General features: G+C 41.2%; 1 protein-coding gene across 1 annotated transcript in view; it reads right to left on the bottom strand.

The window, feature by feature from the left end:
- Positions 1-15,428, bottom strand: part of LOC134353392 (short transient receptor potential channel 5-like) — a 140,939-nt gene that overhangs the window by 19,196 nt on the left and 106,315 nt on the right. Inside the window, exon 7 of the mRNA XM_063061417.1 lies at positions 582-777. Coding sequence (XP_062917487.1) covers positions 582-777 — 196 coding nt within the window. The remainder of the gene's footprint in view (positions 1-581; positions 778-15,428) is intronic.

Here is a 15,428-nt window from a genome sequence, read left to right as displayed (position 1 = left end):
CCCGTATTGTGCTGTCAGTTTTCTATGTTTCTGTGTTTCCTGGACATTTGGCTTAGCCTTGCGATATACAGTACATTGTCTGTTCCTAATTTCTATCCTTAAAATTTTTAATTATTTTGACTATTTTTTTCAAATGAGCTTCCTTTCACTGCCGCTTTCAACTAAGTGGTAAACAGTGATTCTGTTTTTATCAATATCAGCAAAGCTATTTTAATACCAGGTACCACACAGAGTTTCATGTCTTCATCTCTGTGCTTTTATCATTTCACAACATGGGCCTTCACTGTGTTCATTTCCTTCAAATATCTTAGAAAAGTGGTAAGTCACAACGAACAACTAATTACACACTGCACATTCTCAAAGAGAACACAAAACTCTCCAGCCAGTTAACAGGTACCACTGGAATAGTGTAACTGCTTATGCATCTCATTCATGTTGCAAGATATGACAACTGACATTTGTTATGCATTTCTCTGCAAGGATGCAGAAAGTTTGACTTATCCTTCCTCATGTACATTTTAGCACTAATCTGCTTTCTGAATGTATTTACAGTATGTAAGAGAAAATTGGAATGAACTTACTGCAATGAGCTGGTAAGAATTATTCATCATGGCAATCAGCATGTTGAGTAAGACAACCAAGGAGATGATGTTGTAGGTTCCGAACATGGTAGCTCCCACAAACTCTGTGAACTCATGCCGAGCTTTTACATTGGTAACGTACAAATTCAACAGCCCGAACACTGACCAAAACAGGGACTGCAGTGTTTCGAACAATCTGTTAAAGGACAGATGTTTAACATCATCCTAAATTCAAAATGCATCGAGACAATACAGCGGAAAGAACGGACAATGTGGATTAACAATGAAGTACAGGTAAGCAATCTAACCAATAACACTCTGGAAAGACTCAGAATTAAAAATCACTCCAGATTGTCACAAAATAACAAAGGATTTCACACATTCATTAACACTTTATGCAGGAATAATGTGTAATGTTATGATATGTTGTTTCATTATGTTATGAAAACATTTTCTTCAGCATCTGAACTGTTTCATATTGACTTGATACAAAAGACGATTACCTAATCTTTTGAAAAAATATTGTTCATCTCAAAGAGTGAGGCAAAAGGATCTAATATAAATTAATAGTATAAATTTCTTTTAAGGACAATTTCAAAGCAAAAGCAATTAAAGTAAATAAATGAAATATGTATTTATAATTAGTAGCATATTGATGTTATTGTTCATAAGGTTATGATTTGTAAATTGCATGGGAGATCAGGTCATTCATAAGAACACATCTCAACTTTCTTTGACAGTATCAATCAGTTGTCACATTGGTAGCAAAAGGATGTGATAAATCTGGGGCTGTATTGTGATATACAGCTTGGACACCTCTTGGATGTCAAGGCAGTTAAGTGTCCTTTTTTGAATTTTCCTTTGATCTACAATAGAAAAAACTACTAATCCAACAGAACAAAATAAAATGTTTTAAAGCCTTCAACCTACTTGAATGACTTTTTTGCTTTCATGTGATTCAGTGTTGATGTACAGTAAGTGTGAACAGCTGGGGACATCATCTACACATTCCATGTGAACAATTTCTCTTACAAAGGATTTAATTATTGTTCTGGCAAATTCTTTTCTAATGCATCTTTACAATAGCACCTCAAAGCTGGGGTGATATTCTTCTCCCTTACAGGTTAAAGAGCACGGACTGGAACTGTTGGTAATTTGTCGATAAGGAATCATGATTGGTAACTTAAAGACAAGCAGAAGATGCTGGAAATATTCAGCAGGTCAGGCAGCATCAATAGAGAAAGAAGCAGGGTTAATACTTCATGCCAATGGCCTTGAAATCAGAACAGACGCTGCCTTGCAGGGTGAGTCTTTATAGTAATATTTTTATTTCAGATTTGCAGGTTCCCAGTTTCTTACCTTATGATTACTGAAATGTAACCCTGCCAAGTACCAGCAATTAAAGGTGTTAGATTACCAATATAAAAAATTAGCAGTGAATTAAATACCCAATTCGCATAAATGATTTGCAATGCAGACAAAAGATGTATCACAGTGCCCTGTCCAAAATCAATCTAAGCAACTACAACCTATCTCGCACTGTTCATCAGGTCATATAGCATTGCTCCCAACTCTAGCGTGGGCTTAGCTAAAGTAAACTGGGAATCTGACAAAGAAGAGAAAAACAAACTGCTGGAGAAACTCTGTGGGTTAGTTGGCATCTGCAGAAGAAGAGATATAGTCAATATATTGGAAGAAGATCTTGCATTATTTCTCCTGACCCCACCACAAAATCTGGTTCTACCCATCACCTTATAACTCTTCTTATACTGGCTATTTTCCCTTTACACTCCCAGTCCTGATACAAGGTCTTGATCTGAAACACTGATCATCGCTCTGCCTGCACCGATGATACCTGACCCACTGAGTTCTTTTAGCAGTTTGGTTTTCACTTCAGATTCCAGCATCTACAGTCTGTAGTCTCTTGTGACTCCAATCAGACAAAGAAGGTCATTTGGCTTATCCTTGAAATCTAAGAAAAGATATCTGGGGCCACTTTTACAGGTCCTGTAAAAGAGAAGAGAGTGAGTCAGTGAATAACCCATTCGGCTGTTACAGCTGTCTTGGCTGAACAGTTGGCAATGGTTGCAAGCCATGAGATCTGTAGAAGAGCAGAGTTCACGTGTGGTTGTGGTAGAGTATGAATGAGTACTGGTATAATTTAGTAGGACACTTAGAATATGGGTGCTGGAAATCTTGAGCAACACACACAAACTGCTGGAGGAACAGCATGTCAGGCAGCATCTGTGGAGGAGAATAAACAGTTGATGTTTGGGCAGAGATTTTTCATCAGGACTGCAAAGGAAAAGGGCAAAAGCCAGAATAAGATGAGACCAGGTGAGGGACAAACTGGTGGGCAGGGTAGAGGGAAATGAAGTAAGACGCTGGGAGGTGATGGCTGGAAGGAGTAAAGAGCTCAATCAGAAGAAATCAAATAGGAGAGGACAGTGGAAGAAAGGGAAGGAAGAGGGGAACCTGAGAGAAGTTTAGGGCAGGTGAGGAGAAGAGAAGGGGTGAGAGGGGAGTCAAAATTGGGAATGGGAAAGTAAATGTAAAGGGAGGGATAGTGATTACCAGAAGTTAGAGAAATCAATGTTTATTCCATTAGGTTGGAGGTTGCCCAGATGGAATATTGGGTGCTTCTCATTCAACCTGAGTTGGGCCTCTTCGTGGCAGTAGAGCAGGCCATGGACAAACATGTCAGAACGGCAATAGGAAGTCAAATCCTGCCTTTTCCACTGCCTGCTCTACTCAGCTGCACGCTATTGCTGAGGTAAGGGTTGTTCCCCCGTGAAACAAAATAACACATCTCAATAAATCGATCCCCTCTTAGTAGAGTACTGCATGGGCTTCACTAGGACAGCACAGAGAGTGGGAGTGTTTCAGAATTCCAGCAATCTATTACATTGAACTTTATGAAGCAGCATGGCTTTCGATGTGTTGATTCCGTGTCCATGAGCCATATTGTCAGTGGAAATGTCTTGTTGTTGAGTGAGCCACCCTTTGGTTCACCCCAGATGTTAGCAGACCTTTCAGCCACAGAAGGGTGTGGGGGTGGGGGGGGGTTGTCATTTTGAGGATTGCCTGTGGAAAGGGCATTAACAGAAGATTTCCTGTTTTTCTTCACACAGCAGCTAGACATTGAAGAACTGGGATCGCAGGGCAGTGTGAACATGCTGTGTCCACAAGGCAAACTTAGCCATCAGTAATCCACAGCGCAGCGAATCCAGAAATACATTCCCTTTCTGTGCAGAGAGGGACACGTAATCACTTCACATTGAGTAGAGAGTTTCAGCAACCTCTCATATATAATAGATTAATAACCCCTCGGGGTGACAAGGACTGCTGGCTTCTGGGAAGGAGCATAAAGACGAATCAGTGATATCACTAATGTGCTCACCTCTGAGGGTGAGTGGTGGCTGCAGGGGAGGGTAGAATTCAGTAAGGACTCCCTGCATGAAAATTGAACTCCAGGACAGAAAATCAGTTCCTAAACAGCCAAGGTGAGAACTCTTCTTTCCTCTCCTCGCTTAGGATGTATTTGGACTACTGTGAGCAGTTTTGAACCGCTTAGCTAAGAAAAAATGTCAGCATTGGAGAGGGTCCAGAGAGGGTTAACAAGAATGATTCTGGGAATGAAATGGTTAACATATGCGGAGCATTTGATGGCTCTGGGCCTGTACTCACTGGAGTTAAGAAGAATGAGGGGATCTTATTGAAACCTTTTGAATATTGAAAGGCCTAGTGTTATATTTTGTAACTTCAAAACATTTAACCAATCCAAAGGAAAACAAGAAAGCTGAGATATGCGAGTCTTTTGTTTGTGTTTACTGTAAGTGAGGTGCGCAGATATCACATGGTAGCACCATGACATATGCGTTTCACATCTAATCCGTAATGAATTATTTAAACAAACAAGAATGCTTAGATATATATATATATACACACACACAAGATTACTCATATAACCATCATCAATTATATAAATAACAAAGAATACTTACTCAAACAATATATTTAAAATATTACTCAAATATTACTGAAATATTAAATACACAGCACTCCTCACAGCTTAGCTGTAAGCTCCAGCTCAATACAGAATATATCTCAACTATATACATAGTATATTATATAATGCAACTACTATATACTGACATCCACAGCATAGTCAATTTTTGGATTGTCCCATTCAGGCCAAAAGATTTAATCACTGTGGAAGACTTCCTACTCTTCTAGGATACCAACTTTCCTGACCAGGTGGGTCACTCTGCTTGGCAGGTAGGATTGTGGCTGTGAAGATAATCTCAGGGTCTGGGGTCTCCTGCAGAGTGGTTGGAGGAGTTGATTCTGAGACTGCACGAGGTGCCTCCAGGGGGCAGTATTTTGTACTGCATATGTGATGTGGGAAGTCTGGGAGACTGGAGGTCTCCCAGAAAAACACATCTGCACCATGTGCACTGAGCTGCAGTTCCTGAAAGAACCAATTAAGGAACTGGAAGGAACTGTTAAGGAACTGGAGCTGCAGCTCCATGACCTTCGACTCATATGGGAGAATGAGGAGGTGATAGATAGGAGCTACAGGGAGGTAGTCACCTCTAGGTTGCAGGAGACAGGTAACTGGATGGCCGTCAGAAGAAAGAGAGGGAATGCACTGCCAGTGCAGAGTACACCTGTGGACATTCCCCTCAATAATAAGTATATAACTTTAGATACTATTCTGGGGGACGAACTACCAGGGGAGCCACACTGACCAGTGGTGATATGGCTCAGAAGAGCAGAGAGGTGAGAGGAAGTACTACAGTGCTGATAGGAGATTCCTTAGTCAGAGGAACAGAGACAAAGTTCTGTGGGTGCCACAGAGACACCTGGATGGAATGATGCCTCCCTGGTACCAGGGTCAGGAATATCTTGGATCAGGTCCATGGCATTCTCAAGGGCAAGGATAAGCAGCCAGAAACCTTGGTACATATTGGCACTGATGACATAGATAGACAAGGTGAGGAGGTCCTGAAGAAGGATTTTAGGGAGCTAGGTAGAAAGCTGAGAAACAGGACCTTCAGGGTAGTAATCTCTGGATTGCTGCCCCTGCTACGTGCCAATGAGGGTAAGAATAGGATGATTTGGCAGGTGAATGAGTGGCTGAGGATCTGGTGCAGGGGGCAAGGGTTCAGGTTTATGGATCATTGGGGTCTCCTCTGGGGAAACAATGATCTACACAAAAGGGACGGGTTAAACCTGAACCTGAGGGGGTCCAATTTCCTTGCGGGCAGGTTGGCTAGAGTTGTTCGGGTGCGTTAAAGCTAATTTGGCATGGGGATGGGAACTGGAGTGACTGTGCTGAAGATGAGGTAGCCGGGTTACAAACAGAAGCAATATATAGTGAGACTCCGAGCAAGGACAGGCTGACGATAGGGCAAAATTGTAGTAAACAGGACGAGTTGCAACATAAGCAGTAGACAAAATCGAAAAGAGTGAATACAGAACTAAAAGTATTATACTTCAACATGCACAGTATACAGAATAAGCTCAGTAAACAGATTGGCAAGTATGATGTAGGCATCACTGAATCATGGCTGAATGAAGATTATAGCTGGGAGCTTAATGTCAGCAGGTTAGAAGAGTGGGCTCCCTCACCTCCAATCCTCTGATTCTCAATACAGAAGCACCCCAGGGCTGTGTACTGAGTTCCCTCCTTTACTCCCTCTATACCCCTGACTGTATCGCCACCCACAGCTCTAATCTGCTAACTAAATTTGCTGACGACACTACATAGATTGGCCTTATCTCAAACAATAACGAGGTGGCCTGCAGGGAAGAAGTCATCTCTCTGACACAGTGGTGTCAAGAAAACAACCTCTCCCTCAATGTTGCAAGAACAAAGGAGCTGGTTGTGAATTACAGGAGGAATGGAGACTGAATAACCCCTATTGACATCAAAGGATCTTGAGTTGAGAGGGTAAACAGCTTCAAGTTCATCAGCATCCACATCATCGAGGACCTCACGTGGTCTGTACACACCAGGTGTGTGGTGAGAAAGGCACCACAACAGAGCCTTTTTCACCTCAGACGGTTGAGGAAGTTTGGTATGGGCCCCCAAATCCTAAGAACTTTCTACAGGGGCAACAATTGAGAGCATCCTGACTGGCTGCATCACTGCCTGGTATGGGAACTGTACCTCCTTCAATCGCAGGGCTCTGCAGAGAGTGGTGCAGACAGCCCAGTGCATCTGCAGTTGTGAACTTCCTATGATTCAGGACATTTACAAGGACAGGTGTGTAAAAAAGGCCCGTGGGATCATTGGGGACCCAAGTCACCCCAGCCACATTCTATTCCAGCTGCTACCATCTGGGAAGTGGTACCGCAGCATAAAAGCCAGGACCAACAGGCTCCGGGACAGCTTCTTCCACCAGGATATAAGACTGATGAACTCATGCTGATTTCAGTGTACTCTATATTACATTGACTGTTATATTTATTATAAATTATTATAAATTACTATGATTGCACGTTGTGCATTTAGATGGAGATGAAACAAAGATTTTTACTCCTCATGTATGTGAAGGATGTAAGAAATAAGTTCAATTCAATTCAAATTCCAAGAACACACGTTGTATTGAAAGGATAGGCAGAAAGGCATAGCTCTGTTGGTAAAAAATGAAATCAAATCATTAGAAAGCGGTGACATAAGGTCGGAAGGTCTTGAACCGTGTGGATAGTGCTAAGGAACTGCCAGGGTAAAAAGACCCTGATGGGAGTTATATACAGGTCCACAGTGAGGATGTGTCCTACAAATTATGACATGAGACAGAAAATGCATGCCAAAGGGCAATGTTACCATAGTCGTAGGAGATTTCAATATACAGGAATTGGGAAAATCAGGTTGGTGTGGGATTCCAAGAGGGGGAATTTCTAGAATGCCTACAAGATGGTTTTCTAGATGATCTTGTAGTTGAGCCTACTAAGAATCAGCAATTCGGGATTGGGTGTTGTGCAATGAACTGGAATCGATTGGAGATTCGAGATTAGATTGATTAGAGATTAGAGACCTTAAGGTAAAAGAACCTATAGGGGAAAGTGATCAATTTCACCCTAAGTTTGAGAAGGAGAATATAAAGCCAGATGTATCAGTATTACAGTGGAGTAAAGGAAATTACAGAGGCATCGGGGTACTTGGAGGCACTTGATAAAATATGCCATAGTCGGCATGATTTCCTCAACGGAAAATCTTGCCTGACAAATCTGTAGGAACTTTTTGAGGAAATAACAAGCAGGATAGACAAAGAAGATTTGATGGATGTTGTGTACTTAGATTTTCAGAAGGCCTTTGACAAACTGCCATTCATGAGGCCGCTTTAACAAGCTACAAGACCATGGTATTCCAGGAAAGATTCTAGCATGGATAAAGCAATGGCTGATTGGCAGAAGGCAAAGAATGGGAATAACGGGAGCCTTTTCAGGTTGGCTGCCAGTGACTAGTGGTGTTCCACAGGGTCTATGTTGGGACTGATTCTCTTTACGTTATATGTCAATGATTTGGATGATGGAATTGATGGCTTTGTTGTAAAGTTTGCAGACGATACAAAGATAGGTGGAGGGGCAAGTAGTTTTGAGGAAGCAGAGAGGCTAAGAAGGACTCAGACAGATTAGGAGTATGGTCAAAGAGGTGGCCGATGGAATACAGTGTCAGGAAGTTTATAGTCATGCACTTTGATAGAAGAAATGAAAAGGTTGACTACTTTCTAAATGGAGAGAAAGTACAAAAATCTGAGGTGCAAAAGGATTTTGCAGGATTCCCTAAAGATTAATTTGCAAGTTGAGTCTGTAGTGAAGAAGACAAATGCAATGTTAACATTCTTTTCATAGGACTGGAATATAAAAGCAAGGATGCAATGTTAAGACTTTATAAAGCACTGGTGAGGTCTCACTTAGAGTATTGTGAGCAGTTTTGGGCCCCTTATCTTAGAAAGTATGTGTTGAAGCTGGAGTGGATTCAAAGGAGATTCACAAAAATTACTCCAGGATTAAACAGCATGTCATATGAAGACTGTTTGATGGCTCTGGGACTGTATTCACTGAAATTCAGAAGAATGAGGGGTGACCTAATTGAAACCTATCAAATGGTGAAACCCCTTGATAGAGAATGTTTCCTGTGTTGGGAGTGTCTAAGATCAGAGGTCACAGCGTCAGAATAGAGGTGTGTCCTTTTAGAATGGAGATGAAAAGGAATTTCTTAAGCCAGAGTAGAGAATCTGTAGAATCTTTTGCTTCAGGCAGCTGTGGAGGCTAAGTCTTTATGTATATTTAAAACAGAGGTTGACAGATTCTTGAGTGGCCAAGGCATGAAGGGATATGAGGGGAAGGTAGGAGATTGGGGCTGAGAGGAAAAATGGACATGACTGAATGGCAGAGCAGACTTAATGGGCCAAATGGCCTAATTCTGCTCCAATAGCTTATGGTCTTATGGTCTAAGTGGTTGCGACAGCTCTGGGCACCTTTCATCTCCTTCCTTTTTCCTTTTTCTATCTGTTCATCTTGATCTTGGGAAGGTGCACTTGGTTCACTGGAGTATTCTCTTACTAATCCTTCTATCCTTAATATCTGATCTCTCCTCTTGGGTTCTGTATTCACAACATCATCTGGTCAATCCACTGTTTTCATATCTCCATTGACTCCTTTCCTTGTGGTCTTCCATTCATCCAGCTGGTCTTTAGTCTTTGCATCTACTTTTGCGAGCAGCTTTTTTCTCCAACTTGAAGTTCAGGCAATAACCTTAATACAAGCAGAGTAGATCCTGGTTCCTTATACTCACAAAAGCCGAATGGCAGGTATAATGGGTGACTTCAATCTACATGTAGATTGGGTGAACCAAATTGGTAAAGGTGCTGAGGAAGAGGATTTCTTGGAATGTATGCAGAATGTTTTTTTGAACCAACATGTCGAGGAACCAACAAGAGAGCAGGCTATTCTAGACTGGGTTTTGAGCAATGAGGAAGGGTTAATTAGCAATCGTCGTGAGAGGCCCCTTGGGTAAGAGTGACCATAATATGGTGGAATTCTTCATTAAGATGGAGAGTGACATAGTTAATTCAGAAACAAAGGTTCTGAACTTAAAGAGGGGTAACTTTGAAGGTATGAGACGTGAATTAGCTAAGATAGACTGACAAATGACACTTAAAGGATTGACGGTGGATATGCAATGGCAAGCATTTAAAGGTTGCATGGATGAACTACAACAATTGTTCATCCCAGTTTGGCAAAAGAATAAATCAAGGAAGGTAGTACACCCGTGGCTGACAAGAGAAATTAGGGATAGTATCAATTCCAAAGAAGAAGCATACAAATTAGCCAGAGAAAGTGGCTCACTTGAGGACTGGGAGAAATTCAGAGTTCAGCAGAGGAGGACAAATGGCTTAATTAGGAAGGGGAAAAAAGATTATGAGAGAAAACTGGCAGGGAACATAAAAACTGACTGTAAAAGCTTTTATAGATATGTAAAAAGGAAAAGACTGGTAAAGACAAATGTAGGTCCCCTACAGACAGAAACAGGTGAATTGATTATGGGGAGCAAGGACATGGCAGACCAATTGAATAATTACTTTGGTTCTGTCTTCACCAAGGAGGACATAAATAATCTTCCAGAAATAGTAGGGGACAGAGGGTCCAGTGAGATGGAGGAACTGAGCGAAATACATGTTAGTAGGGAAGTGGTGTTAGGTAAATTGAAGGGATTGAAGGCAGATAAATCCCCAGGGCCAGATGGTCTGCATCCTAGAGTGCTTAAGGAAGTAGCCCAAGAAATACTGGATGCATTAGTGATAATTTTTCAAAACTCGTTAGATTCTGGACTAGTTCCTGAGGATTGGAGGGTGGCTAATGTAACCCCACTTTTTAAAAAAGGAGGGAGAGAGAAACCGGGGAATTATAGACCAGTTAGCCTAACGTCGGTGGTGGGGAAACTGCTGGAGTCAGTTATCAAAGATGTGATAACAGCACATTTGGAAAGCGGTGAAATCATCGGACAAAGTCAGCATGGATTTGTGAAAGGAAAATCATGTCTGACGAATCTCATAGAATTTTTTGAGGATGTAACTAGTAGAGTGGATAGGGGAGAACCAGTGGATGTGGTATATTTGGATTTTCAAAAGGCTTTTGACGAGGTCCCACACAGGAGATTAGTGTGCAAACTTAAAGCACACGGTATTGGGGGTAAGGTATTGATGTGGATGGAGAATTGGTTAGCAGACAGGAAGCAAAGAGTGGGAATAAACGGGACCTTTTCAGAATGGCAGGCGGTGACTAGTGGGGTACCGCAAGGCTCAGTGCTGGGACCCCAGTTGTTTACAATATATATTAATGACTTGGATGAGGGAATTAAATGCAGCATCTTCAAGTTTGCGGATGACATGAAGTGTTAGCTGTGAGGAGGATGCTAAGAGGATGCAGAGTGACTTGGATAGGTTGGGTGAGTGGGCAAATTCATGGCAGATGCAATTTAATGTGGATAAATGTGAAGTTATCCACTTTGGTGGCAAAAATAGGAAAACAGATTATTATCTGAATGGTGGCCGATTAGGAAAAGGGGAGGTGCAACAAGACCTGGGTGTCATTATACACCAGTCATTGAAAGTGGGCATGCAGGTACAGCAGGCGGTGAAAAAGGCGAATGGTATGCTGGCATTTATAGCGAGAGGATTCGAGTACAGGAGCAGGGAGGTACTACTGCAGTTGTACAAGGCCTTGGTGAGACCACACCTGGAGTATTGTGTGCAGTTTTGGTCCCCTAATCTGAGGAAAGACATCCTTGCCATAGAGGGAGTACAAAGAAGGTTCACCAGATTGATTCCTGGGATGGCAGGACTTTCATATGAAGAAAGACTGGATGAACTGGGCTTGTACTTGTTGGAATTTAGAAGATTGAGGGGGGATCTGATTGAAACATATAAAATCCTAAAGGGATTGGACAGGCTAGATGCAGGAAGATTGTTCCCGGTGTTGGGGAAGTCCAGAACAAGGGGTCACTGTTTGAGGATAAAGGGGAAGCCTTTTAGGACCGAGATTAGGAAAAACTTCTTCACACAGAGAGTGGTGAATCTGTGGAATTCTCTGCCACAGGAAACAGTTGAGGCCAGTTCATTGGCTATATTTAAGAGGGAGTTAGATATGGCGCTTGTGGCTACGGGGATCAGGGGGTATGGAGGGAAGGCTGGGGCAGGGTTCTGACTTGGATGATCAGCCATGATCATAATAAATGGCGGTGCAGGCTCGAAGGGCCGAATGGCCTACTCCTGCACCTATTTTCTATGTTTCTATGTTTGCAACTTTCCTGCAGCTCCTTGAATTCTCTTCCAGCTTAAAACTAACACAAGTATCTGTCTGATTAACATATCAGAAGCTTTCTCAGCTATATTGCCTACTGTTGTAGTCAGACCACTGCTTTTGTCACTTTCATGATGCCTCTGAGCAGCATTCTTCTTCCTTGGTCATGTTCTCCAACCAGAGGCACAAGGTTGGCACCAACACCTGTTTGTCCTCTGCTGGACAACAGTTCATGGTGTACAGCATGGAGAATATTGTGGCTTCATCCAGTACCTTCCTCAATTTGCTTTCAGTTGACTCTATTGCAAGGAATGTGAAATGCAAATGGTGGATGGATCTCCAATCTAGTTGTAGTTGTCTCAGCCACTCACATCCCCACAACGCTGGTCCTCCAGTTTTTACCACATATAAGCTCAATGTGGCTTGTTGGTTGTTGTATTGCACTGTCATAAATGTCATTCCCACAGGAGTTACCTTTTCTCCAGTATAAGTTCTTAGTTGGATATCTGCAGGCTTCAGTTCAGTATCTTTGAAATGCCGTTCAAATTCCTTCTTTGGAATATTTGAAACAGACGAACCAGTGTCCAATTCCACTTTAAATAATTTGCTGTTCACTTCTGGTATAAGTCAAATTCCTTGTCTATTGTTAGTTTTCACATTGTAAATCTCAAGACTACCTAGTCCTCTGTCACGCTTGTCATTATCAGATTTTTCATCAACAGCATGCAGATTAGTGCTCTTATTGAAACTGCAACTTGACTTTTTATCTTTTCCTCTTCTCCATGAAATCCATTTATTTTTGTCTGCCTGACATGCTTTTTGTATGTGACCTGCTTTGTTGCATTTTCTGCAACTTTCACTTTTAAACCTGCATTGGTCTGATGTATGTAAGCCCCTGCCATAATCATAACACAGTTTGTTCAGCCAGGACGGTTTCTATTTAGATGTTGCAATTTTTGTTCATGCTCACTTGCATTCCTGATTGCAACTCAGTTGCATCTGTCTGTTGTTTCCATTGACACAGCTATTTCAACTGCTCTTTTAAGTGTAAGTTGTGCTTCAGTTAGGAGCTGTTTTTGAATGCTTTCTCCATTACTGAACTGATAATGCTCAGACAACTTCTTCAATTAAGCTAAGTATGTTGAAATGGACTCCCTTGCTTTTGATTCCACTTATGAAAGCTAAAGCATTCTGCAATCAACAATGGTTTTGTTTCTAAATGTTCCTGCATTACTTTCACAATATCAGCAAAGCTCATTTTGGGTGGTTTGGTTGGAGCAGTTAAGCTTCTAAGCAAACTGTATGCCTTTAAATCCAATGCACTCAGCAAAACTGGCATTTATTTATTATTGGCTATATCATTTGCTTTAAAATACTGCTTAATCCATTCAGTACACACATCTTTTGTGAAATCAAATGCTTCAATCTTTCCAATGTAGCCAGCTGTAATGTGCAGATCTCTTTTTCTTAGAGCAATGACCCCCACTTAGCATTACGTATTGATCTGTTGTCTGTGCATGTGCTGTTGTCTACGCCTGTACATTGTTCTCTCTCTCTCGCTCTCACTGCAATGTGAATACACCAGTTAAAGCCTTCTCCCATGTGCGTGCTTTTTTTTAATTGATATGTAATTGTGCACAGACTCAACAAATTGGCGGGGGACTTCCGGTAGCGCTCATGGAGTGAAGTCGCATTCTTGACTCGCTCCATTACCTCTGAGTTTTTTTTCTTATGATCAGCTATATTTTAATTAACCATTAAGGCATCAACTTTTACAATACTTTGAAATAAATTGGGCTCTCCGATAACTGGATGCGTTTAAGGTCTGCTATGTCTAAGAATGGGAAAAACGGGAAGGATGGCAAACCTCCGGTTAAACCGAAAGGTATTGATTTCCCTCCGACTGAAACACCGGTGACTTTGAAAGCTATATCGGAGTTAATTCAAAGGGAAATTTCAACCTCTGTTATGGAGCTGATTCGTGCGGAAATTTCAACCTCTGTTACGGAGCTGATTCGTGCGGAAATTTCAATTAATTTCCAGAAAATTGCCAATTCAATCGATAAGATACAAACATCTATTACGGAACATCAGTCGGCTATATCTGATCTTGAAAAATCCACGCAACAAAGTGAGCTTAAGATGGGGAAAATCGAAGAAACAATTAATGTAATGAAGAAGAAACTTGACTTTCTGACCTTTAAAAACTCTGACTTAGAATCTAGAATGCGACGGCAGAATCTACGAATGATTGGGGTGCGTGAAGCTGTTGAATCTGATAACCCTATGAAGTATTTTTCTCAACTTTTAAAAGATGCATTTCCTACTGTATTTCCCGACCAACCACCGTTATTGGATCGTGTTCACAGAGTTCCATCATACTCGCCTAGGTCAGGTAAACCTAGACATGTCATTTTACGGTTTCATTACTTTCAAGACAAGGAGAAACTGTTTCGATTCGTTCGATCGAAAGGTTTCATTGATTTTTTGGATCTTAAGTTCCGATTCGTGGAAGATTTCAGTAAACCAATCCGGGATCAACGGGTTCGTTACAAATCTGTGATGTCGAAACTCTACAAGATGGATTTAAGACCAGCGCTTCTTTACCCTGCACGTTTAAGGATTCGTACGTTGGATGGAGCCCTCCGTTTTTTTTGACTCTCCATCGGATGCCCAGAGTTATCTGGATCAATTTTCACCTTCAACATCTTAATTGTAATTTTTAAACTACCTCCGTTGATCGGAGGCTGTGAATTTGTCGGTCTTAATGTTTTTTTGCCCTATTTGGGCAGAAAAGTTTATTTTTAATTACTTAATATGGTTGCTAAACTTTCTTTTTAACTGCGTCATTTCTTTCTTTTTCCCAGGGGATTCTGGGTGGTTACTTCCTTATTGTCATTTTACGTATTTCCTTTGTGGCCTTAAATTTTGTAGTTTTTTTTTAAATCTATTTTGTTTTGTAGGTTTTTATAACTAGTTTATGTTAATAATCTTATTTTTTTTTGTTGTTTTGTTTATTCATGGGTCTGGGGTTTATTGCGGTTTTTTTATATATTTTCTGGCTTTTATTCTGTTATGTGTTTATTTTAATTGAGTTATCTTTTTTTTATTCTTTTACTGTTTTATAATCAGCTGATCTTTTTTATATTTACACTTTTTTTTTAGGGAGCGTATACCGGAAGTCACGGGGGTAGTTTTAGTGCTTGCTTCTTTCGGGCTGGTCGGCGTTAGATTTAGCCTTGGGGTCATGGGGTGGGGGGTGGTGGGAGGGGCTTCACGTTTTACTTTCTTTCTTCTTGGGCTATATACATTATTGAAGTATTGGTTGCGTTCTTCTTCCCGGTATCTCTTGTATGTTCTGTTCCCTCTCCGGGTTCGTGGGTCGAGCCTATCGTCAATCCTCCTTGTTGTGGGTTGACTTTAGGGTTTATGGAGTCTATTATTAATTTTGTCTCCTGGAATACTAATGGTCTTAATCATCCTATTAAAAGGAAAAAAGTTTTTAAAGTGTTCCGGAGACTTAAAGCACAA

Source organism: Mobula hypostoma, chromosome 10, assembly GCF_963921235.1.
Source record: "Mobula hypostoma chromosome 10, sMobHyp1.1, whole genome shotgun sequence".
NCBI lineage: Eukaryota > Metazoa > Chordata > Chondrichthyes > Myliobatiformes > Myliobatidae > Mobula > Mobula hypostoma.
The sequence above is the reverse complement of the archived record's forward strand: the minus strand, read 5'-3'. Positions and strand labels throughout refer to the sequence as shown.